This window comes from Brassica napus, chromosome A8 (genome assembly GCF_020379485.1).
Source record: "Brassica napus cultivar Da-Ae chromosome A8, Da-Ae, whole genome shotgun sequence".
In the NCBI taxonomy this organism is placed as follows: domain Eukaryota; kingdom Viridiplantae; phylum Streptophyta; class Magnoliopsida; order Brassicales; family Brassicaceae; genus Brassica; species Brassica napus.
The window spans coordinates 7,308,402-7,334,120 of NC_063441.1; the positions used below are offsets into that span (position 1 = coordinate 7,308,402).

Genomic DNA, 25,719 nt, shown 5'->3' on the forward strand with positions numbered 1-25,719 from the left:
GATCCGAAAAAGTAGTACCAAACCCGAACCGCAATTAATTAAATATCCGAACGGGTTCAAAATTTTGGTATCTAAAGAACCGAAACCGAACCCGACCCGAACCGAAGTATCTCGGGTACCCGAATGTAACCGAAATAGATTTATATATCTAAATATATTACTTATTTTTAAATTTAATATATATTACAAACATCCAAAATATATAAGATATTTTTAAATTGTCTAAAATACTTGAAAATATGCATAAATAGTCAAAAGTAAATGTCTAAAATAACTAAAATATATTCAAAACACCAAAATGCTTGAAATATGTATTGATTTTCTATCCAAATATTCAAATCAAACCAATTTATATATTATTTTTAGGTATTTTGACATATATTATACAAATTTATATGTAATATATTATTTTGTTTTTTTAGATTTTGACAAATTTTAAGCATATAATGAATATTAAAATTTTAAAAATAATTTAAATGGGTTATCCAGATCCGAGCCGAACCCGCAAAGATCCGAACCGAACCCGAACCGAAATTTAGAAATACCCGAATGGAGCTGAAATCTTTAAACCCGAAAACCCGAAACCCGATTAGATCCGAACTGAACCCGAATGGATACCCGAACGCCCATCCCTAGGTTGACGTGTGTTCGAGACATGATTTCGATCCAATCCGGGAATTTAAATACCGGTTAGGGACTTGGGATCCTCACTTCTTACGATTTCAATTCCTGTGTTTTTCTAACTAAACCAAATAGAATAACCAGACTTGGTTTACTCTGGTTTGGTTTGTTCAGTTCAAAAGATTTATTTTTTTTTAACAAAATTCAAAAGAAAATATAAGAGCTATTTGCAAAATTGACTCACAAAACTAACCTATGAATTTTTTGGAAATTTCATTTGCTCTATTCATCCCAAAAGTTTGGATTATTCATGAAAATGCCATTAATTTTTTTCTTTCAAAAATTGTTTTTTTACTCTTTCAACCTCATCATCTTTAAGTATTTACAAGATTATCATTGCCATCAATACACCAACCACCATGAACAACCAATTTGAAGTTCTTAATGCACCCAAAATCGATTTACACTCCTTCTTTCTCATTTCTTATAAACTAAAAACGACATCTCTTTCACTTTCTCTCTATATTTATCCAAAAAAAACCCAAAATTTTGGTGGGTCGCTTTCGTTTGAAGTTATGGGTGCTTGGAAAAGACTTATGTGTGCTAAGAAAGTTATCTCATGAATTTAAAGTATGAAATCATTTTTTTTCTAGATTTGTCCGTCGGAAATCTTCTGTAGAAGACTTACACGGAAGTCTTCTGGTCAATGCAGAGGTTAGTTTTGTAATTGACATTATGTGTATCTTTTTGAGACGACTTATCTAGAAGTCTTCCGGTTTTCTTTGTTTTCAATTTTTTTTCGAAAATCCCATAGACGACTTCCATGTAAGTCGCCTATGATAAACATCTTAATTTTGCATTTGATCGGATTGTGTGAGAAATTTGTTTTTTTCCTAGACGGTTTACAGGAAAATCGTCCACAGAAAAATAAAACTTCAATATTTAATTTTTGCTTGACGACTTCCATGTAAGTCGTCCCGAGTTACTTTTGCAATTGAAATGTGGTCTTCCTCCCAATCGATACAATCATATCGAGGAAGTAAATGATTATCGAGGAAGTAAATGATTAAAAATATTTTTTGGGTGAGACCAAAAGAGATTATATTCAAAAACTTTGATATCAAAGCTCTTAATTTTTATGGGATACATATACGAACCAATTTAATTGTTTAATAAGAGATGTTGCAAAAAAAAAAGATATTTAAAATCATGATTGTTTTACTATATATATTAAAAGAAATAAATAAGAGTCTTTCCTATACACATTTATATCCAAAATATATATACAACTAGTATAACCTTCCGTGCGTAGCACGGGTCAATTTAATATTTAAAATTTGTTTGATTATCTTAAAATTTTAACTCAGAATAAATAAAATATTATATCAACAGCATCTGCATTTAAACAAAACAATTGAAAGAGGTAAATTAATAATTCTGATAGTATTATAAACATGGATACATGTTTGCAATACTTTTCACAAAATAATTAAAATACCAAAATATAAAATATATAGTTATAATACTATATTTATTTCATTACCTTTATCCATGATGTTTGTGCAAAATATCAAATACTTAACATAACATAATATTTAAATTTTGAATGTGATACGGTGTATCTTATAAATTTAATCACTTTTATATATCTTTAGTTTAAATTATTATTTCATCTACACTTCATGTTTAATTATCTAGAATCTTTTTTTTGAAAAACATAAACTTAAACAAAATTATTCCATGTTACTTATTTTGATAGGTTTTTTAATTTTTAAGATCTAATTTTACAAATTATTTTGATACTTATTTGCTTTTTATAAAAGCGAAAACATTTTTCTTAAATTACTACTTAAAGTTTTAGGAGAAATATTGGTTTTATTCAAGAATCTTATTTCCTTTTAGGAGAAATATTGGTTTTATTCAAGAATCTTATTGGTTTCATTTGTAATTGACATTATGTGTATCTTTTTGAGACGACTTATCTAGAAGTCTTCCGGTTTTCTTTGTTTTCAATTTTTTTTCGAAAATCCCATAGACGACTTCCATGTAAGTCGCCTATGATAAACATCTTAATTTTGCATTTGATCGGATTGTGTGAGAAATTTGTTTTTTTCCTAGACGGTTTACAGGAAAATCGTCCACAGAAAAATAAAACTTCAATATTTAATTTTTGCTTGACGACTTCCATGTAAGTCGTCCCGAGTTACTTTTGCAATTGAAATGTGGTCTTCCTCCCAATCGATACAATCATATCGAGGAAGTAAATGATTATCGAGGAAGTAAATGATTAAAAATATTTTTTGGGTGAGACCAAAGGAGATTATATTCAAAAACTTTGATATCAAAGCTCTTAATTTTTATGGGATACATATACGAACCAATTTAATTGTTTAATAAGAGATGTTGCAAAAAAAAAGATATTTAAAATCATGATTGTTTTACTATATATATTAAAAGAAATAAATAAGAGTCTTTCCTATACACATTTATATCCAAAATATATATACAATGAGTATTATTTGCTAAAAACAGATTAAATATTAAATACTATACATATGGTTTAAATGTTATGTCATCAAAATAAGTATATAATAACTAACTGGGACGCGTCAATACTGGTGGTAAATATTTTGCAGTTGTAACTTCTACCATTAGGGTTTGATTCACATTTGGCAAGAATGCTTTACGACTGAAATAAATCGGGCAATGTCCCAGAACCAAATCTGGCTAAAACAAAATTCACTAAAAATGCATATAGCTAAATAGTATCATAAATGTATTTTACTTATTGATTATAATCAAAGAATAAACATCGATGAAAATGTAAAATGATGACATTTTCATCATAATATTTTAATTTTTTTTAACAAGAATAAAAAATATTCATTACTACATTACTTTATTTCAACTATATTTTACTAATTAATACTATGTTTTAAAATTTTGATTCTAAATTTTTTTAAGGTTCATAGAGCCATTCAATTTCATGATTCTTGGTGGGTCGCTTTCGTTTGATGTTAAGGGTTCTTGGAAAAGACTTATGTGTGCTAAGGATGTTATCTCATGAATTTAAAGTATGAAATCAATTTATTTCCAGATTTGTCCGTCGGAAATCTTCTGGATGTAGAAGACTTACACGGAAGTCTCTGGTCAATGCATAAGTTAGTTTTGCAATTGCTTTTATGTGTATCTTTTTGAGACGACTTATCTAGAAGTCTTCCAGTTGTCTTTGTTTTAAAAAAAAATTTGAAAATCCCATAGACGACGTCCATGTAAGTCGCCTATGATAAACATCTTAATTTTGCATTTGATCGGATTGTGTGAGAAATTTGGTTTTTCCTAGACGGCTTACAGGGAAATCGTCCACAGAAAAATAAAACTTCAATATTTAATTTTTGCTTGACGACTTCCATGTAAGTCGTCCCGAGTTACTTTTGCAATTGAAATGTGGTCTTCCTCCCAATCGATACAATCATATTGAGGAAGTAAATGATTAAAACTATTTTTTGGGTGAGACCAAAGGAGATTATATTCAAAAACTTTGATATCAAAGCTCTTAATTTTTATGGGATACATATAAGAACCAATTTAATTGTTTAATAAGATATGTTGCAAAAAAAAGATATTTAAAATCATAATTTTTTTACTATATATATTAAAAGAAATAAATAAGAGTCTTTCCTATACACATTTATATCCAAAATATATATACAATGAGTATTATTTGCTAAAAAAAGATTAAATATTAAATACTATACATATGGTTTAAATGTTATGTCATCAAAATAAGTATATAATAACTAACTGGGACGCGTCAATTCTGGTGGTAAAAGTTTTACAGTTCTAACTTCTACCATTAGGGTTTGATTCACATTTGGCAAGAATGCTTTACGACTAAAATAAATCGGGTAATGTCCCAGAACCAAATCTGACTAAAACAAAATTCACTAAACATCGATGAAAATGTAAATGATGACATTTTCATCATAATATTTTTTTTTTAACAAGAATAAAAAATGTTCATTACAATATTACTTTATTTTAACTATATTTTACTAATTAATACTATGTTTTAATTATTTTCATTTGCTTACCCCCCCCCCCCTGCGTAGGGCAGGTTTTACCCTAGTAACCTATGATAAATAAGTATGTAACTTAAAAGTAATTCAGATCATGCTTGTAATTGTTTTTAAGACAATCCTTAAAATGATTCTTTATACACAAAAAAAATTACCAAATAATTTGAAAGTTGCATAATTAATTGTTTTAAGCTATAGCTGTGACTGAATGGTATTATTAGAGTAAAATATTAGTGGAAAATTAATTTTCAGCTCAGTTACTCCAGACTAAAACCAATCAGGATAAATCATTTTAGTTGAGGGAGAGTAAATGATTTTGTCTTTTAGTGAATTTGTAGAGTAATATATTCCTCTCCTTTTTATAAGAGTAAAAGTTTTTTTTACTCTTATTCCTTCTATTTCTTTTCTTCTCATTCCCTCTAAATTTATTTACTCCAAATTACTCCAATTTCACTAATCAATATATCTGAATTTACTTTGAAACTGTGTTTTAAAACACAAACCACTATAAGATATATAATTCAAGAAAAGATAAACACATAGACATATTTGTATTATTCTTTCACTATTAAGACTTTATATTAGGGGTGGGCACTTTACCCGATATCCGAAGTGGCATTCGAACCCGATCCGAAAAATCCTAACCGAAATCCGAACCGAAGTAGCAAAATATCCGAACGGGTATTGAATTAGGAGAGATTGGATATTCGAAACCGAACGGGTAATATCCGAACCCGAATGGATATCCGAAAATAACCGAACATATGTATAATTAACCTTATATTTCTAGTTTACATCTCTAATTTTATATAAAGTATTTATATTGATACTATACATATTTTAAGTTCTTATGATATACATACAATTACGGAGAAAATGATTTGCTACTCACTTAAAATACATGTCAAATTTTTTGTTTCAAGAATTAACAAAAAGTTACATCCAAAATTTAAAAACAATAATCAAATTAATGTCGTTTTAGTTTCAAAATGATATGTCCAAATCTATTAACCATTCAATCTATTAAAAATAAAATATTAATTAAGTGAAAGTTATATATTTAAATATAAGAAATTTGAGAAATAAAAATTTAATTTAATTTTTTTCAAAATCGAAATATCCGAACCCGATCCGAAATAACCGAACCCGAACTAAAAATATCCGAACCCGACCCGAAGTACAGAAATACCCAAACAGGTTCTACACCTCTATACCGAAATGCCCGAAAATCCGAAATACCCGATCCGAATCCGAACAGATACCAAAACGCCCACCCCTACTTTATAGGTCAAGGAAGGTTACCAAAGTAATATTGGATTGACCTGTTGAGTGAGCCATATAGGTCAAGGAAGGTTATAAGTTACAGCCTTCAAAATCCTTGATATACATACAGTCATATTGTGTCACCTCTGTGTGATTCAAATTTGTTAAACCAATTAAATTAAACCGTTAATGAACAATACGGTAAAGGAGTTTTCAAGACGATTTTGAATCAATCAAGCGGTTCAAAACTTTAGTAAAGGTTAATCGGCGATTTAAATATCGGTTACGGACTTCGGATTCTTCACATTCTTTCGAGTTCAATTATGTGTTTCTGATAACTCACTTAAGATCTTATTTCAGAAAGAGGAAGAGAGGAGCTGAGCTGGCAAATGAGACATAAGCTGATGTGTCAATATCTTTGGAGGAATGAAGAACGAGGAACAATACTATATAGGGAATAAAGATTGTATTGTATTCTTTATCGAGTTTGTTGTAAAGACTTGCTTAGAGAGAGAGATATCTCTTTGAGAGGCAGTTACGAGAGATTGTTCTCGTTTCCGAGGATATCTTTATCATTGTGGTGAATTTGATTAGGAATTCCTTTGTTAATCATTCAAATACATCTGATTGCTTAACAGTTTCAAACTAAACAAACAAAAATAGAATAATCTGGTTGGTTTACTATGAGATTCGTTCGATTCGAAAGGAAATACACGAGCCAAACAGAAAACAGTTTGTTGCAATGTGAGAGTATACAAAGGATATGCTGATAAGAGAGAGCTTCGGGATCTATTCCTGCTTGGTACGAGCAAGCCTTGCACGATGCCTGAGCTCAGCTCTTTTCCATTTTACAATCAGGTAGCAAAGCGAAAAGAGTGTGTTTATCTGATTAAAAAAAAACACAACACACCTCCATAAGATAATTTCCATGTGAATGATTATACAAAAGCATGCTCAAACCCCACTACATATATATCATCACTCTTTGAACAAAAAAAAACAAAAAAAAAATAATATATATATATCATCACTCTTGTCAACTCAAACACGAAACAGACCCTTACTAATAACTAACGCATGCTTTATACATCTTTTGTGTTTAGAATGATCTAAATGGTGGATTTACTTGGGAAAAATTTATGCGCTGCCAAAAAATATGGTTCATGAAACCAGTCAATTGCGAAATTACCAGGATTATCATTGCAATGACCAGAAGTGGTCCAGACCAAAGAACCGAGAGGAAGACTCCGTGGGGGTCAAAGTAGTTCTGAGTTGAGAAGCTCTTCCAGTTTTTCCTCAAGAGCCGGTTGAGACTCTCCGCGAAGTATACCCCACCCACTGCAATTGTTTTGGTCACACATCATCATTATCAATAACATGTACTGAGAAAAACTACTCGAACTAGAAAAAGGTAAAAGCATAAGGTGACGCCAGTCATTAACTTGATGCTATAAAACTATAAATGGATCATATTATTTCCTTTCACTAACCAACTGTATCCGAGACTTTTCTAGCAAACTAGCTAATATACCATTGTAAATCCATTTCTACATGGGCATCGTGTGGCTCTCTAACCATGGATCTTAAATGGTTATACTTGGCCAAAAGAAAAAAAAAAAAGCCGTAGAGGTGCAATGACAGAAGTGTCAAAACTAGCTCTCCAGTCCATGGTACAATATGAATACTGCAACCAAGACTAGTGTGGGATCCTTGGATATAAGAAATAAACACTGACAGCAAAAAAAAAAAGGAGATCATAATAGTATAAAAAAACCTTAGGAATCGTAGAAAACCAAAAGAAACAAAATACAAAAGAAAATCTTACATAACAGAGCTGTAAATGCTAAGAGTGTCTAGTGGGATTAAATGACAAGAAAGCCTACCACGGAGAAGCGTCTAAAAGAGACGAGAGAAGGTGAGTATTGTTTAACTTACAAGCGAATAAGAAGAGGAACATGTGGAAGTTGAGATGCCTTCTAGAGAGAAGAGTGACCATTAGAAACAGAGCATGAAACGCCATTAATCCCATTATCCACGGTTCCTGCCCAAGTTGTTAAGAAAAAGACATCAAATCAACACAATGATACCGAAAAGTTCCAAATTACTCAGACCAAACAGACTCATCATTTACCTTCCAATCGATGGCGTGGAAAAAACCTATGAAATTAGCGTAGGCAGGTTGTAATCCGGTTCGGAGCTCTCCCGAGAGCTTCTGGACCAGATCCGCCATCAGATCCATTTGTTGCTCCATCGCAGATCTTATTTCCTCCATTGTCTACTACTACAAAACAGATTCCAGTTCCAAATCACACACACTCCAAGGGACCAAATCTCTCTTTCTCCTCCTCTTTTCTCGGTTTCAGTTTCTCATTTGTTCTCACGATCTCTCCCAGCTTCTAAATGCCCTCGAAGTTGCTAGAGTCAGCAATAACATAAAATGACTATAATGCCCCTCTCCGATTCACAATCTTTTTTTACGATAATGCCATGCCTAAAAACCAAAGAAACAAGGGAAATTGACAGTAAAAAAAAAAGTTTATCGATTAGCCCCCTAAACTTTTCACACTAACAACCTGTCCACCCAAACTTTATACCTCATCAATCATCCCCATAAACTAAAGATCTCATCGATTGTCCACAATTTTGGTTAATTTGACTTGTTTTGCAGTTAAAAATTGATCCGTTTGCGGGATACTTATGACTGATTAACTACAAGATGCAGAAACGGTTAAATAATAAATTAATAATATTTACATTTTATATCATTATAAAAATATCAAAAATTATAATATATTAATAAATATAAAAATTATATTTAGAAAGTTATAATTTTAAAAGTTATAGAAAATATTTTTATTTTAAAATTTTATAATATTAATTAAAATATAATAGATATATTTTAGTATTTTTATAAGTCCAATTTAAATTTTTTATTAAATATTTCTATTTTTGTATTTAAAATGTTTAAAAAGAAAAATTATCCTCCCGTAACCGCAAACGCTAACTGAAACCAGTTTTTAAATTTATAAGGTTTAGAACGGTTTGAAGCGGTTTAAGTGATTGTTGCCAAACACCAACAATCGCTACCAACCGCAAAAGATACGTTTGCGGGTGGTAGCAGGAAAACCAATCATATCTTAAGAAGAGAATATCTCAACTACGTATCTATATACTTGTAATAGATGGTAACTTACAGATAACTAAAGGTCTGACTGGTGTAACCGCAGCGGTTACGGTTACGGGAGTTTGCGGATGCGGATGGTTGCGGTTTTAAACGGTTTTTTTACGACTGGTACTACGGTTAGAAATTTGTATATTTGCAGGATACTTATGACTGGTTAACCACCAAATACAATAGCGGTTAAATAATAAATTAACAATATTTATATTTTATATAATTTTAAAATATCAAGCATCATAATATTATAATAAATATAAAAATTCTACTTTAAATTTTTTTTAAATTATTGAAAATCTTTTTATTTTGAAAATTTATAATATAAATTAAAATACAATAGATATATTTTAGTATTTCTATTATTTCAGTTTAAAATTTTATTTTTGATTTTGTATTTATATTATTAAAAAAAAGAACAAAAAGAATTTACCCTCCCGCAACCGTCCGCAACCGCTAGTTAGAATCAGCTTTTGAATTTAAGAGGTTCATAACAGTTTGAAACGGTTTAATACTGTTTAAGTGACTGTTGCAAAATACCATCAACTGATACAAACTGTAAAAATTGCGTTTGCGGTTGGTAGCAGAAACCAGTCATACTTTAAATATCTAAGCTTAACAACTAAAAACAATCCCAATATTCCAACACAAAAAGCTTCTAGCTATTCCCTTTTCTCACTTTTCGATCGGAGGGGTAAGATTTTTTGTTTTTTCTGTTGTAAGATAAATTCGATAGGAAGATCGACTATTCCACTTGTCGGATTCATATTTCGTTTGGCTATTTTGTTGTGTTTTCTTCAAAACCTTATATGCTTAAATAAAAACATAATCGACAAAAAAAACATTATGCATAAAGAAAACTTATCATTTATTTCAGAAACAATAGATATAGTTTTGCTGTGGTCCTATACAGTTACAACGTACGCAATAAGCCAATAAGTAACACAAAGCCTGCTACATATTAGTAATCAAAATACAACACTTTAAGATCCGAGCAATGAACCTTGACCTATCTTTGTGGAAGACGACGTGATTCCCATTGTCTGAAACGACCTTGTTGCAGACGAAGAAGATGATCGAGTCGGACCAGAAGCAACCAAGATAGACGCGTGGCTTGTGCTCCCACTGCTCCCTGAAAACGACACTTCGTTTAAGGTCTTTGGACGTGGCGGCTTGTTTATGGCAGTGATTCCTTCTATCATCTGAACCACTTTTCCCATTGTCGGCCTCTGCAATGGCTGTTCTTGTGTGCACCAGAAACTTGTCTGAACCATCCTCTTCACTTGTTCCATATCAACCGTTTGATCTTCTCCCAAACGTTTGTCAAGAATGGCCTCGGTGTTGCCTTTTTCAAACTCCTCGTATGCCCATATCGAGAATTTCTTGTGGTTCGTTTTCTCTGAGACATCAAAGTTCCTTTTTCCACTTACTATCTCTAGTAGAACCATTCCGTAACTATAGACATCGGATTTCGAAGTTATGGGAAGATTAGCGAGCCATTCAGGTGCTAAATAGCCTCTTGTTCCTCTAACGCTGCTCATGTTTTTGTGTCTGTTATCTTTCGGGTTCAAGAGCTTGGCGAGTCCAAAGTCCGAGACTTTGGCAGTGTAATTGTCATCCACAAGAATGTTCTCTGGTTTAATGTCGCAGTGAACAATGCAGTCACGGCACTCTTCGTGGAGGTAAGTTATTCCTTTTGCCGTTCCAAGCGCAATGTTAAACCGATACGCCCAAGTCAACAACTTTCCAGAGTCAGTAGTAAACAGGAAGCTATCGAGAGATCCGTTTCTCATGAACTCATACACAAGAAGCCTGTGTCTTCCCTCAGAGCAAAACCCGATCAGTCTCACCAGATTCAGGTGGTGTGTACTGCTTATGGTTGCAACCTCCATCCTAAACTGCTTCTCTCCTTGCTCTATTCCTTCAAGTTGCTTCACTGCAACCACGGTTTTATTCGAGAGCACGCCTCTATACACAGTACCAAACCCTCCAGCTCCAAGCTTCTCTTTGAAACTTTTGGTGCAGCGTTGCAACTCCCTGTAGGAGAACTGCACGGGTGCACCAGAAGCGTACTCAAGCAAAGTGTAGTGAGACGACAAAGTTCCAAACTTTGGATTGTTTCTGCAGCAGCACCACCACAGACCTACTTCTACCAGAGCCAAACCAAGAAGCCCACCTACAAGAGCAACTGCAACAATCCACAAGTGCACTTTGGAGTTGTTCCCGTCTCCTTTCGTTCCAACCAAAGGCTGGTTAGGCAACACCGGACCACACACTTTAACATAAGAAGTACTCGGAACCGATGAGCTCTGGTACCCGGTAAAGAAAGAACCTCGTTGTTTCTGCCAACAGTTTCCTGACCCATCAGACAGGGAGACCGAAGCAAGACAAGTAGTACTAACAAGACAATTGGATCTACAAGGCGAGCTACCGGCAAAGAAAACTTCAGAGTTAGGGTCACTCGAGTCTGCAACCAACCTAGTGTTACCCAAATCAAGCATGGTCGCGTTCCCAGAGCAATCATTTAGCTCTACCTTTCTCTTGCACCCTTTTCTTCTATCACTCACATCAACAAGATCAAAGTTACGAGACGGACACAAGCAAACCGGAGTTGTATCATTGTAACTACAGATCCCAAAGTTCCCGCAATAACCATAAACAAGACACTGGTTAGCAAGAGCAGACCAATGAGGCGAGAGGGGACCACTGTTTCTACTCGCGGAGCTGTAGATTCTCAGGTTCCCATCGTCGTCTAGCTTCAAGAACCTAAACGTGTTGCTACCTTCGCCGTAATCGTCACTGTAAATAGTCTCAGTACCGCCGCTGAGGGTAGAATCGAACATTAACACAACTCCGTTAGTCTGTAACGCTAAGCTGGGAGACGACAAGTTGGAGCTAAAAGACGAATTTAGCCCTTGGCTCCAGTAAGTCGTGCTGTTGTTCCATTTAAGCGTGAGGTTCCCTCTTCTCTCTAGCTGAAACGAGTAGTTACCAGATCGGAGAACCTTACCGGCGGTGAAGTTCTGCAGCTGCACGATCGTGTCCGTCGGGTGATCGAATGAAGACCACACCGGGTTGCTTTGGTTGTCGAGGAGTCGGAGGTTACCGGAATCTTCGATCGAAGCTAAAACGACGCCGAGTCCATCGGTTCCGGAATCCCAGACGGTGGCGTTGGAGCCGTTGGTGAGGCGGAGGGAGCCGGAGGAGGAGAGGCGGAGGGATCCTCGAGAGTCAACGCTGCCTGTGGACCATGTGGGAATCTTTCCGGCGAAGGAAACGGCGGCGAGGAAGGAGTTAGGGGAAGACGATGGGAGAAAGGAGACGGAGAAAGTGAAATTGGGAGACGACCATGACTGGTTGGAACCAGATGCGTAAAGGACGGAGCCGAGAGGTATGGTGGAAGATGAGAAAGGGAAGCGGAGGAGGAGGAGGAGAAGGAGAATAAGGTTGGGGTATGGCGACTTCGCCATTGTTGTGATTGTGAAGCTCCTCCTCTCTCCTCTCTTTGACTGATACGACAAAAGTTTTTCTTCTTCTTTTAAATCAATTACTAGTTTATTAGTGATAATAATTACAATATTAGAATTTGTGATACTCCAAAGTTGACATTTCAAATGAGCATTATTACGATGAACTAATGACAGCTTTTACCACTTTCGTATTCCTATTGGTATTTGACCTAAAATATGAATGAAAAGTGTATTATAACGTATTGGAAACGAAAACAAAATTTTCAAATGCCAATAAGTATAAGACTTGAAGTGAGATCTCTATCTTCAGAAATTGCTAAACGAAAATAGGACAATTGCGTCGGATTCAACGAATTAAAAATGAAGCATACATATACAAGTAAAAACTAATTAGACTAACTCCTTTTTTTTGAACAAAATTAATTAGACTAACTCTTATCTTTAACTAATAAAGTGAAACATCTTTCCACCCGGGTAAAGCCATGTCAATTTCTTACTTTAGAGTGGCATCATTTCTTCCTCTAAACATTAAATGTTGCATCTTCTTTTCCGGTATATACAATATACTGGGCTTACGTCAACTGATTGGGCCTTTGGAAAATAGATGCTTCTTTTTTTTTTTTTTTTTTTATCATCAACAATTCAGACTCATACTGACTCTGTAAACCAAATCGGGTGATCTGAATCCATGTGAACAACAAAAGACGGTTGCTTTCTAGCACTGCGCGCTAGACGATCCGCTTTTGAATTTTGCGTCCGTGGTACATAGATAATCTCTGATCGGATGAAGTTCTCTTTCAGGGTCTTGATATCTTCCAAATAATTTGCAAAAGCTGGCCATTCTTCTGGTTCGGAAACCATCTTTACCAATTGAGAACAATCCGTTGCAAACGTAACCTGAAATTGACGTAAATTCCTCATACATTCCATTGCCCAGAGCAACGCTTCAATCTCTGCATGAAGAGGCGATAGACTAGCCCTAACATTCCTCGCCCCCAACAATCCATCAAAACCTTCCAAAGTACTAAGCCAACCTTGTCCTGAAAAACCATCCCCCTCTTTCCACGAGCCATCTGTAAAACACCATCGTCCTGAGATCGACGGCAATATCGCATCTATTATTTGTGGTGTCGTCCTCTGGTCATTCACTACTTGTGCCTCAGCCCACAGTGTTGACTCTGTATCAGCCAATTTAAGCGTATCCATAGGATCTATATCCAAATTACTGAAAACTTTATTATTCATAGCTTTCCAGATATACCATAGTATCCATGCAAACTGATGATCCTCCATCTGCGGGAGAACTCTCCAGAATAGATGATCCATATTTGTGAAGAGGGATCTAGTTGGAAAAATATCTTGATTTGATGGTATCTTCGAAAGAGCCCAGACCTGAAGAGCTGGAGGACATTCAAAAAACACATGATTTGTCGATTCCTCAGGAGCTCCACATCTGGCACAACAAATATCCCCATGGATCCCCCTCGCTTGTAAATTCTTCCGCATTGCTATGCATCCTGACACCAGTTGCCATAGGAAATGTTTTAACTTTGGTGGGCACCGTATTTTCCAGCAGTAAGCCTTCAAAACATCAACTGTGGGACCAATCAGTAGCGGTGGCCTTTCTCTATCTGGATAAATCCGCTCGACCTGATATCCTGATTTGACCGTATATTTTCCATTTTTTGTAAAGTGCCATCCATCTTTATCCACCCTCTGAGTCTTGCTCAATGGTATGCTTTCTATAAATTTTGCATCCTAAGGATCCACCAATGTCCGAATTGCCTCTAAATTCCAAGTACGCGAAGTAGAGTCAATGAGAGACTCTACAGTAAGGTCCGGAAAATAGATGCTTCTTAAAATCTTAACATAGTCTAAAGATATATTTTTTTTTTTTGTTCAAATCTAAAGAGATTTTGTTGGATCAAAATTTAAGGGGATTTCATTTTTCTTTCGAACCTCTTCTTCTCGTATCTAACATTTAGAAGATACATTGAAATCCAAATTTATTGGATTAGTCATATGTATAAATTTTCCTAAGTTTCAGTTTATTAAAAATATATAGATTTTGTCAATAAAATCTTACAAATAAGATTTAATGGGGGAGGGGTGGTTGGATGATATTTTATAGTGAAACACAATGAATCGAAATACTTCAACTTCTTTCTATGATAGTATTAGAAACATTTAAAAAAAATTTGCTTTACGTTTTAAAAAGAAAATTAAAATGTTTGAAATGAAAAAAAAAATTGAAAATCGATTTTAAAACTTTTATATATTTTATATATTTCATAAAACAATAAAACTATCAAATTTGTATATTTAAATAAAAAATAGTTAAATCAATATTCTAAATTTAAAAAACCTAATTCAAAAACAAAAATTTCTTCAAAAATCTTAAAACTTATAACAGTTTTTTAGGTTTTACTCAAATCTCAGTTTTTTTTTATGTACTCAAACCTTGAATTTTAAATTTTTGGTCTAATAAGCCACACCAGAAGACTAATGTTCCAGGCCTAACTAATTATTCCCCTAACCCTCACTATCATCGTGGCCTCAACTACCCGTAATTCAACCTGGGTGACCCCAAAATCGATGGGTTGTTTAGGAGACGATGGGTTGTTTGGTGTACAGCTTGGTATAAGTATATTGGTTCACTTTATTTTCTTTAGGAGACGATGGATTGTTTTTCTAAAAACATACATTTTGATTATCAAAGATACTATTTAAAAAAACAGGAGATGATTATGAATAAATTCCAAGAAAAGACCGCTTTGTTATGCTATAACATTTAAGCCATAATCTATGAAAGATATCACTATTTGGCATTAGTGTATAGAATATGCAGGAAGATTGTCATAGATGCATGTATAATGAGGTTGAATTTGAATTATGTTCTAGTGACAGTGAAACCTAAGAGAAGATCATATATTTTGGATGATGAATATGTATTTGTTCATCTAACCTCTAAGGATAAAGACCAAAGAAAAAGTAAATTTGAGTTATATTCCATTGGTAGTGAAAATTGTGTTTATTTATGAAATAATTTGTAAGATTTGACAAAACCTTGTTTAATGGCCGTATAATTTGTTTGTTTATGTAAACAAAACTTTGTATGAGTTGGCAAAATTTTTTTAATAGTGTTATAATTTAGTGAATCAGTTGTTTATGTAAGCTATGTAAAATTGATATTGGTATAGTAACGTTAGTAAAAGTTAGTAAAACTTGGTAGTTTGTTTAATTGTTTACAGTGATTCATATCCTAATTAGAAATGCCAAGTCCTTCAATTTGTTTTGCTTATTTAATTTTGTTTTTATTAATTTGTTTGATTAAATTTTTGATTTAAAGTTTGATTTAAAGTTTGATTTTGAAATTTTCATTATATTGCTTAATATTGTTCACTATAGAATAACCACTTTATATTTTTTATGACTTTTATCTTATTATTGACCGTATCACATTACAAAAGTTAGAAATATCATGATATTGCATATATTATAACATGATTAGATGATAAATGATCAAAGAAAACTGAAAATCATTGGTACAACCATATAAGTATGTAGTTTGAGTAGATTTTAACTAAGAAAAATACAAAAAAAAAGAAAGGAAAAGTATGACTTTGGCAATTTCGGCATAACTATAAACTAAGCAAAACTTTGTTGAACTTTACCATATTTGAGAAAAAATATTTTCCTACCCAACCTTTTAAATACCCCCCCCCCCCCCCCCCAAAAAAAAAATCCCCCATCAAACTAACCTAACCTTCTATATATATATACCATAATTTTAGGGGTTTCCCCATTTCTTATACTTTCCAATCCCTCGTCTTTTTTCCTTTTTCTTCTTTCATTTTTTCCAATTTCTCTTCGCTTACTGAGCCGAGTTTTGGGTTCATCCCACATGAATGGAACATAATGTGGTCGAACAAGAGTTGGAACTCTGAGAATACCTAATCAGTATTAGTGTGTTGAAGGTATCATCGAGAAGATCTCTAAATTTGACTATGAAGATTGAAGAACTGAAATTCATAGGAATATATTGATCGTTATATGTTGTCTTATTCTTATTGTTATGGTAGTTCTAAGAAATTGGTTGTACAATTAAGAATATGGATGAATGTAATAGAATGAAAAGTTTCTCAGTGTAATGAAAATTGACAAATGTTGAAAAGTCATACCAAGTTATACTAAGCTTGACAAACAAAAAATGGCAAATTTTGACAAAGTAACACCTAGTTTCACAAACATAATAACTAGGTAATACCAAGTTTTAAAAACTTTAACAAACGCAAATGATAAAATCTGATAGAGTAATACCAAGCGACACAAACATATATCTATCTATAACAATAAAACAGAGTTTTCTCTCACCTTAGCCCTCCACGTCATCAGGTAGATAGGGGCATTTTTCGCCACCTGTCTCATGAGGTCGAAACACACCGTTTCACTTCCTTTATGCAATTCTGTGTCTCTTCAGTCTTCTTCAGTCACTCTTTTCGTGCTTTTCCTTTAAATCCTGCGATTGTTCTTCTGCCCTCGACGCTTCTCCTTTTCTTGGCGCGATCGCAGCAAACGAGCATCATCACCCAAATTCGTTACAGACTTAGTACGTATACGATCCAACTCTCTCAGAGCATCTGCTCAATTTCGTTTCGGTTCTTAGGGTTTTACTGTTGCTCTCCGAGCTTTCGCCACTCAAAATCCGATAGAATCCGAAAGATTGAGAGTCTGTCAAGGGAGAGATCGGCTTCATAGACTACCAAAACGACGGCATCTACAACCCACTAGACGAAGGCCCCGTTGTGATCTCCTCTCCTTTCCCTTTCAGAAACGAGAAGCATCAATCAGTAACCGTCAGAGACTCTTCTCACGACTCCTTCACAATCAAGAACACTACCGACGAGGCCGTTGATCTCTGGACCAAGATCTACGCGTCCAAACCCGAGGATTTCTTCACCCTCTCCGTCTTGAAACCGCCTTCGAAAGACTCCGACGCCAAGGAGATACAGAGCTTCTACGAGACGTTCACTCTCGAAGACAGGATGCTCGAGCCTGGCGACACGTTGACTATCTTTGTCTCTTGCAAGCCGAAGGATATTGGTTTGCATACGACTGTGATTAGCATTGATTGGGGGTGTGACAACGTTGAGCGTGTTGTTTTCCTTTTGGCTGAGGATAAGATCTCGAGCTCTCTGGCGACGAACAGGCCTTACTCGAGGAATAGGAGGGGGCCAAGGAAGGATTTTGCTGTGGATAGCTACGTGACGGGGTCGAGGCCTGCGAAGGCGGTGGCGCAGCGTGCTTATAAGAATAGGCTCCCTCGGTATGAGATTCGGAAGGAGACTAGATATACGCTTGAGAAGAAGGAGATTCCGGATTTTTTGAACGAAGGTCTGACCGTTAGAAACTATGCTATCATACAACATGGCGACATCCCAGATCTCTATTGATTTGAAAAACGGGCGATGTAAACAGACAGTTGTAACACATCTTCTATGTTTCTTAGAGGAGCTTGATGTGAAAAGAGGTTGAAATCATGGTCGTGGATATGCTGCTTCTTGATGAAAAGGTATGTGTCTATGTGATAAGCTTTTATAATTGTTTTCCTCACTCTCATAATATTCACTCTCTCATTGTTTTTGTTCACCTCTCTTCCAAGGTTTTGTAAACGTCAATTGCCGGAACACATTCAACCACCTCCGTCAGTGAGTTTTTTACCTGTACTCCAAACTTCTACTGCCCTGCATGAATTCTTCTGCTAAATTATAAAGCTTCTGTTTTCCTATGTTTCCTTCACGTCACTTTATTTTTAGTTCATCAATGTTTACCCTTAGAATTTTGTAGATCCTGAAATTGGTTTTAAAGTGTTGGCGTACACTCATTTTAGTGATCTTGATTAATATGAATATGATGTTAACACATAAAGAGTGATGGCGTTAAATCACTATAATGATCATTTGGGTGTTATCTCTAAAGTTTACTTTTATATATTTCTGAGATTCCAAAGGCACGTTGTGGACGCCTTTTTCTTATATCTGAGGTTCTAAAGGCCTGGCCACCTATGTTTTTGTCGTTGTGTTTCCTCATGTTACTCAATAAGTCTTTTTCCGGTTTTGCATCAAAGAAGATGGAGAACATTTTGAGGATTTGAAAGAAGAAGATCATATTTGATCAATAAAGAAACAGCAAAAGAAGGGAATGATGTTGATGATGACGTTGATCATGACGGTGACAAACCCACAAGTAGAGATGGTGTCTCTTCTTCAGACAATGACGTGGCTTTTGCGGTCAGGCAATATGATGAAAGATGATTATGGTTCGGACATGAGGAAGAGATATTTATAAAGAAACACTCCACAAGCTCTAATAAACCAAATAATTTCCTAATGATTGAAAAATCTAAGCACCATTGAAATCAAATTGTCTTCTTGGAGGCTACGATCCTCGCCATAGAGAGCCTTCTTACTGGTCAGTTAATTGTACCAGTTCTTTACATATTATGTTATTTTGTTTCTTTTCTGATTTTTGATTTGTGTTCTTTTTCTTGAGTTCCTTTCATAATGCTCGATAGTGTATTATAGAGATTTGGTAGCGATATAAACAAATATAATGGGGTTGTTGAGTATCCATTATCTTCTATTATTTTCCACCGTCACGTTGAACATGCTTACTATTTGAAAGAATGGGCTTATGTATCAGAAGAGCAACAAAAGAACTAATCGACACATCAGAAACGGGACTGAAAGACAGAGAAAAAAAATTGCAGAGTAGAGTCAACAATTTAAGATATCACACAAACCCTTACCACAGTTTCTCAATCAATACAAGTCAAATTTTATTCATTTGCTTTAAGGAACTGAGGTAGCAAGAGAAAACTGCGGCAAGAGAACATTTAGTTCTGGTGTTCCTCACATTGTTCTTTAATGGTAACGCCAATTTCTCTTTCGCTACCGCAAATCTGTAGTTTATATAAAAGAAATGAAGAAGTGGCACAGTTTCAGACTCTTTTCCTTTGTTATTTTCTTCTCTTTTTTTTGGTTTTTAGTGGAATTTTTAACTTATTGATCTAACACTATAGCCATTTAATAAATTAGATTAGTTTTTGCTTGCATGGATGTCTAAGAAACATGTTTTAAGTTTTCATACCACAGTATATTATTAAACCAATAATTTCATCTCTTCTTTTTATATATTTAAGATATAAAATATATACAATTTTAGAAAAACAACTCAAGAAAACTATTTCCGTCCAAAAATCAAAATAAGTAAATCATTTATCCATTGTTATCCAAGTAAGGAAAAAAATCCATATTTGTTTGATCATTGGTGTTTTGGTTATGTAAAAGAGAAAATAAAGAAAATAATTTCCCGAAATATTTATATGAAAATTTATAAGAAAATAACTTGCTGAATATTTTCCTTCTTCTAATTTTTTTTTAAAATATAAAAATATAAATATAAAAATATATTTTTTTCTTTAAATTAGTAAAGTATGTGAGGATTATTAGTATTTAAAGGGGATGAACAAATTTGTTGTCTTCCTTTATGTGTTTCATTTTGAAACATCATCAAACTATATTTACTTTAGTGCAACTATCAACTATTTATTATATTTTATTTCATTAATTTATAAAATCTATTTATGCTATTCATCTTTGACCTAAGCAACTATAAAACAAAGTAATACACTATTAATTACCATTATCAAATGGATCAAAAACTCATTATCCAATCATTAGAGAACAAAATATACGAATCCGGCGCGTAGCGCCGGAATACCACTAGTATAACAATAATATCAAGTTTTACAAAGTTTGACAAACATAAACAACATACATGCAGATTTTTACCAAGTTTGAAAAAAGAAAATGAGATTTTCAAAAAGTTTCTTATTTTACAAAAAAAGTAACATAATTAAATAGATTTGAGATACATAGTTTAACCATATTTCTTGCCTCTTATCACAATATGACTTTTAATTTGAACAGGAAAATGACATTCATTTGCTTTTACTTTCATTTTGATGTTGTATTTGTCGAGAAGAATTGATTGGTTCTTTATCATTGTTTCTTTTTCAGTTTGTTGTCTTTGATTCCACCATCAGGCATCACCTCCACCATTACCGAATGATGCACTCCATAGAAAAATGTAACAAGTATATCAAATTTAAGCAATCATCATAAAGTTGCACAAAATATTACTAAGATATACAATTAACTCAGTTGAAGTGTTACTAATTTGTACAAGGTTTTACAGTTGAACCAACATTTTGTAGGTTTTACCATTTTGGGTTCGTCTTATTCAATGGATAATTCGAGGTTCTTAATTTCATTATCTTTTTCTGGAAAAAGATTTAATATGTCTTATGTCACGTTTGAAAAAGAGATCGTTAGGATTGAGAGAAATATTATATCCAATGAAAAAGGGTGTATTGAATTATAGTTTTTAGGAGATTTTGAAATTTTATTAAAATCTAATGTTATTCAATCAATGGTTTTAAAAACTCTTTGAAAATCAAGTGCTATTCAATATGTGATTTGTGCAAAATCATTAAAGTTCACTTACAATCCCTTGTTATTCAATTAAACATTTGTAAAAACTATATCAAATCCCTTGTTTTTCAATTGAAAACAACATTTATTAACAAAATTTTGTGATACAGATTTTAGGAGAGTTCTTGTTCAATTTTAGTTAAAAATAGTTCTTGAAAAATAACATCAATGGAGATGTTTTTTTTTTGGTAGGAACTATGGAGATGTTATTTGAAGATACTTGAAAGTAAATTAATTAATACTTTTTTTTGAACAAATTAATTAATACTATGAATAACATCTTAAGCTCTCACTTCTCTCATTATCGTCTCTGAAAACTCATGAACATTTGCGGTTGTTAGATCCGGTGGTGGTTGCGACATCGGCACCATTGTCAGAATCATCTATTGCTTTTGATTTCGTGTACAGTTTTAATTTTTGATATGGTGTTTGGCCCCGAGATTAGTGACTATTGCGGATCTAGTTATGTAATCACATGACCTCCTCATTAGAGTAGCTTCACCGGTGGCGTTTCTATGGCTGCATGTGCTTGATCCTTGGATTACGGTCTCGTTTTGTCCGGTTTATGCTTGCTTTTGATCGAAGGAATGGTCGTGTGCGGTGACTCAAATTATTTGTCAGTCCTTTGGTGGTGGTTCTACTCAGTTATCGGATCGTGCATATATTCCTTTTTGGGTTTGATGGCTTTAGGCTTGGTTTTGTCTCTGTGGCTTTAGGCTTGAAGCTTCCGGCCTTTTTGAGGGTTACAGTTTTGATCTCTTTGAGATTAAGGCTTTGATTTTTATGTTCCGTAGATTTTGGTTCTAGTCTGATCTTGGTGTTGTAGGTTAAGGTTCCCATTTGCTGCTTAGCTAGATTTCATTAGGCCCTGTGTTGCTGCCTTTGTTTGAGCTATGGTGTGTTCCATCTGCTACAAATTATGGAGCTTTATATTCTTCCTTCAGGGTGACTTGTTCCATATTTGTATTGAAGATTGTAGGCTCTGGCATGATCACGGTCAGTATGATCCTGTTGTGATCTTGGACTGAAAGAGTTGAGCTTGACTGGAGCTGCACAATTTTTCTTCTCTCTTTTGCTTCTTTTGCTTAGAAGTGACTGGTTTAGTTGTTATGCTAGCATTGAAGGTTGGCTTGTGTTGGGCTAGTCTAGTTTTATGCTTTGAGTATCAAAATAAAATATTTCTTCATGAGTACAAAAGAAGAAAAAAAAAGTGAACTTTGAAACGTATTTATGTGTTCACCTGATTGGAAACCACAGCCAAAGGCTCATTATCATTGCAAGAACCATTGGCTGAATACATACTTATAAACTTGATAGAATTTCATATTTGAGAATTGCTTTACTTAACACATGAGAAAATATTATGAGTTAAATATTACCATTTCAATTCTCCTAAACAATTCTAAAACTTTCAAAAAGTATCTTACCAAATCACCTATAAATTTTATTTTTATTTTTAAATTTCACTAAAATCACGTCAAAACTCACCAAAATTAAAACATTCCACAATCTCCTAAAATCATTAATTCAATACACCCCTAGTCGATTTTAGAGATTTTGGAAAGAAATGAGTGAGTTGATTTGACGGAAATTCAATTGAATTAGAAAATTTGATTGATTGGCTTGTAAATCTTCAAATTTTATGTGGTTTTGTGGGAAAATGGGCATTTTATTCCCAAAGTATTTTTGAAATCGGCAGTTTTAGTATTCAAATATTGTTCGCGCATATTTATTTCCAACTAATAGTTGTATGCGCAAAATTGAGAACAAAATAGCCAATCGTTAATTGATGAACGGAAAATAACGGTTTACGTCAATTTTTAACGGTTGAATATTCTAATCATAATTTTACTTAGTCAATGATTAGTTGGAAAATAAATATGCGCATATAATACTTGATTATTAAAATTGCCGATTGAAAATATTTTGGGAATTAAAAACAACACTCTTTTTTTTTTAAATCCAGCTAACATCACTCCCTTTTAAAACATAATTATTTTTTTTTTCAAGATAAATAAAATAATTATATGAGATATTTACCTTTAGAAATAGATTGTTGATTTTTGACAATGACATATAAAACAATACAAAATAATTACAATTACATCGTATTGTTGGTGTACTTCATGTTTATGTCACTTTAGATGATTTTAAAATAATTCCTAGTTAGAAATATTGATAATTTGAACTAATACATAAGATATTTAATCCCGGAAAAGATACTTTTTTTTTTGGTTTTTAAAAGCATATAAAATAATATAAGATAATGACATTTGCTTTGTATTGCTAATGTCAATATATGATTGTCTAAAGTAGAGATATACATATGATTGTCTTTATTTTTTGACATCAAACGGCTGATCTATTACCCAAGTTTGAGGTGGTCTGAGAAACCAGACCGGAATAGAACAACCAATGTAATACATGTCCCTATGAAAAGATCTCAGTATCTTAACTAATGAATCAGACGATACATTTTCAGATCGAGGAATAAAAACAATTGAATATTCTGGTAATCTGCTCTTTAGCTTATGCAGTTCGCTCAATTCAGTGGAGAAGTTGGGCCATGCTCCTGGGTTTTGAATCATCGAGATTAGATCGTTACAGTCGGTGCCAAAAGCTTGACACGTCGATAGCTGAAGCATGCACTCCATCGTCCACGAGAGGGCCTTGAGCTTCGAGTGAAGTGGTGAGATTCTTCGTCTCTGGTTTCATGCTCCCAATAGCTGAGTTGCTTCTCCTGAGGTTTTCCATATCCATCCATAACCACTGTAGTGTGCGTCATGTGTCCATGAACCATCTATCATGCATCTCTCAGAATTTGTTATCTGCTCAAGGTTCTCTGTAACTACATGTTCCTCTTGTTTGTTGTTTGTTTGGAACCAAGCATGGCATTCTGATTCATCATGTCGGACAGTTTCCAAAGAGTCCTTATCTATTCTTCTGAATAGTTTATCATATATTGTCTAAGCAATACAAAATCATCAATAAGTGATTTTATAAACATGAAATACATCAACAATACAAACAATATGATGCAACTATAATTATTTATATAATTTTATATGTTATTTTTGAAACTCAAATTTTTTTTGAAAGTTATATCTAACTTGAGAATATTTTAAATTATGACTTTTTAAAATGAGTGTTTTTTAATTCCTCAAGTATTTTCACTTAGAAAATTAAATACTCAAGTATTATATGCATATATTTATTTCCCAACTAATAATTGACAAAGAAAAATTATGATTACAATATTCTACCGTTAAAATGTTGATGGAAAACCATTATTTTCCATTCATCAGTTAACAATTGACTATTCTGTTCCCTATTTCGTGAAGTAAATTATTAGTTGGAGAATATATATCTACGAACAGTAATCAATAATATTAAAAGGGAAGGAATCCTAAAAAATCTACTTATACAAGGTTGTTGCACCTATTTATTTTTTAGTCTAACCTATTGTATACAACTAAATATTATTAACTATCCCCTATTATATAACAACCAAATAATATCTTCTAACATTTAAATAAATCACACCCACTTTAATAAGATCATGACTATATATATGGAATGTTTCAAATGGTTATTTTACTTAAATCAACTTCCTTCAATTTAACATATATACATATAAACGGCGCCGAAATTTCAATATGTAGGGGTCATTGTCATATATACCATCCTCTTTCATTGGATCAAAATTTTCTTACGAGATCATCTTTTGAAATATAAATGAGCCATGTCCTATTAAACATTATTGATCAAACCTGAAAAGTATTTTCCACCCACAATTTTATAAAACGAATCAATGAATTTTGCTAGGTCGGGAGTTTTTGGACCTAATTAGGTATTTAGAAAAAAAATTATTTTGGTTCGGATCAGTTTCTTTCGGATATGGATGGTTTCGACTCCATAATTCAAATATCTATAAAATATATGTTATTTTTTGTAAGTAACGGGTATGGATCCGTTCAGATATTTCAGACTCAAATAAAACTCGACAAACATAAAAATACTCGAAACACGAAAAATATCCAAAATCTAAACAAATACCCAAAAATCAGAAAATACTCAAAAGACCTAAAATTATACTCGAAAACTGACCGAGGAACCAAAAAATACCCAAAATTGTATCTGAATACCCAAAAATATATTTTTAAAATTTGAATTTTTACTCGAAATCCAAAACTATAACCGTAAATTCAAACCAAAAACTCAAAAATATATGTATACCAAAAACATATCCAAAATATACAAATATATCTAATATACACAAATATTTTGGGTACTTTTGCTTCCAAATGGGTTTCGGGTAGGTCCCAGACGCTAACAAAGACCCAAATTTTTGAAAAAAATACGTATTTTTTTCTGGACCCGACGTGAACCAGTATTTTCGAGTTGATTTTGGTTTGGTTTTTCGGGGTCCATGTAAAATACCCATGCGTACGAGAGAATTACATAAGATTTATACAGAATTTCAAAGAAAGTAATTCATGAATTATATAATTTTTTAAAATTAGTTCTTTTATATAATTCAACTTTGTAACTTAATA

The 25,719-nt window shown here is 33.3% G+C and overlaps 2 protein-coding genes across 2 annotated transcripts; both read right to left on the bottom strand.

Moving 5' to 3' along the window:
* Positions 1-6,609: 6,609 nt before the first annotated feature.
* On the bottom strand, positions 6,610-8,376 carry LOC106418747 (transmembrane protein 18). The gene is made up of 4 exons (XM_013859506.2): positions 8,095-8,376; positions 7,899-8,004; positions 7,153-7,301; positions 6,610-6,848 (listed from the first exon to the last, which is right to left on the bottom strand). Exons 1-4 carry the CDS (start codon positions 8,233-8,235, stop codon positions 6,753-6,755), a joined length of 492 nt encoding a protein of 163 aa, XP_013714960.1. The 5' UTR covers positions 8,236-8,376; the 3' UTR covers positions 6,610-6,752.
* Positions 8,377-9,982: 1,606 nt separating this feature from the next.
* On the bottom strand, positions 9,983-12,789 carry LOC106418923 (G-type lectin S-receptor-like serine/threonine-protein kinase At1g34300). The gene has a single exon (XM_013859655.3). It carries the CDS (start codon positions 12,606-12,608, stop codon positions 10,122-10,124), a length of 2,487 nt encoding a protein of 828 aa, XP_013715109.2. The 5' UTR covers positions 12,609-12,789; the 3' UTR covers positions 9,983-10,121.
* Between the last annotated feature and the right edge of the window lie 12,930 nt (positions 12,790-25,719).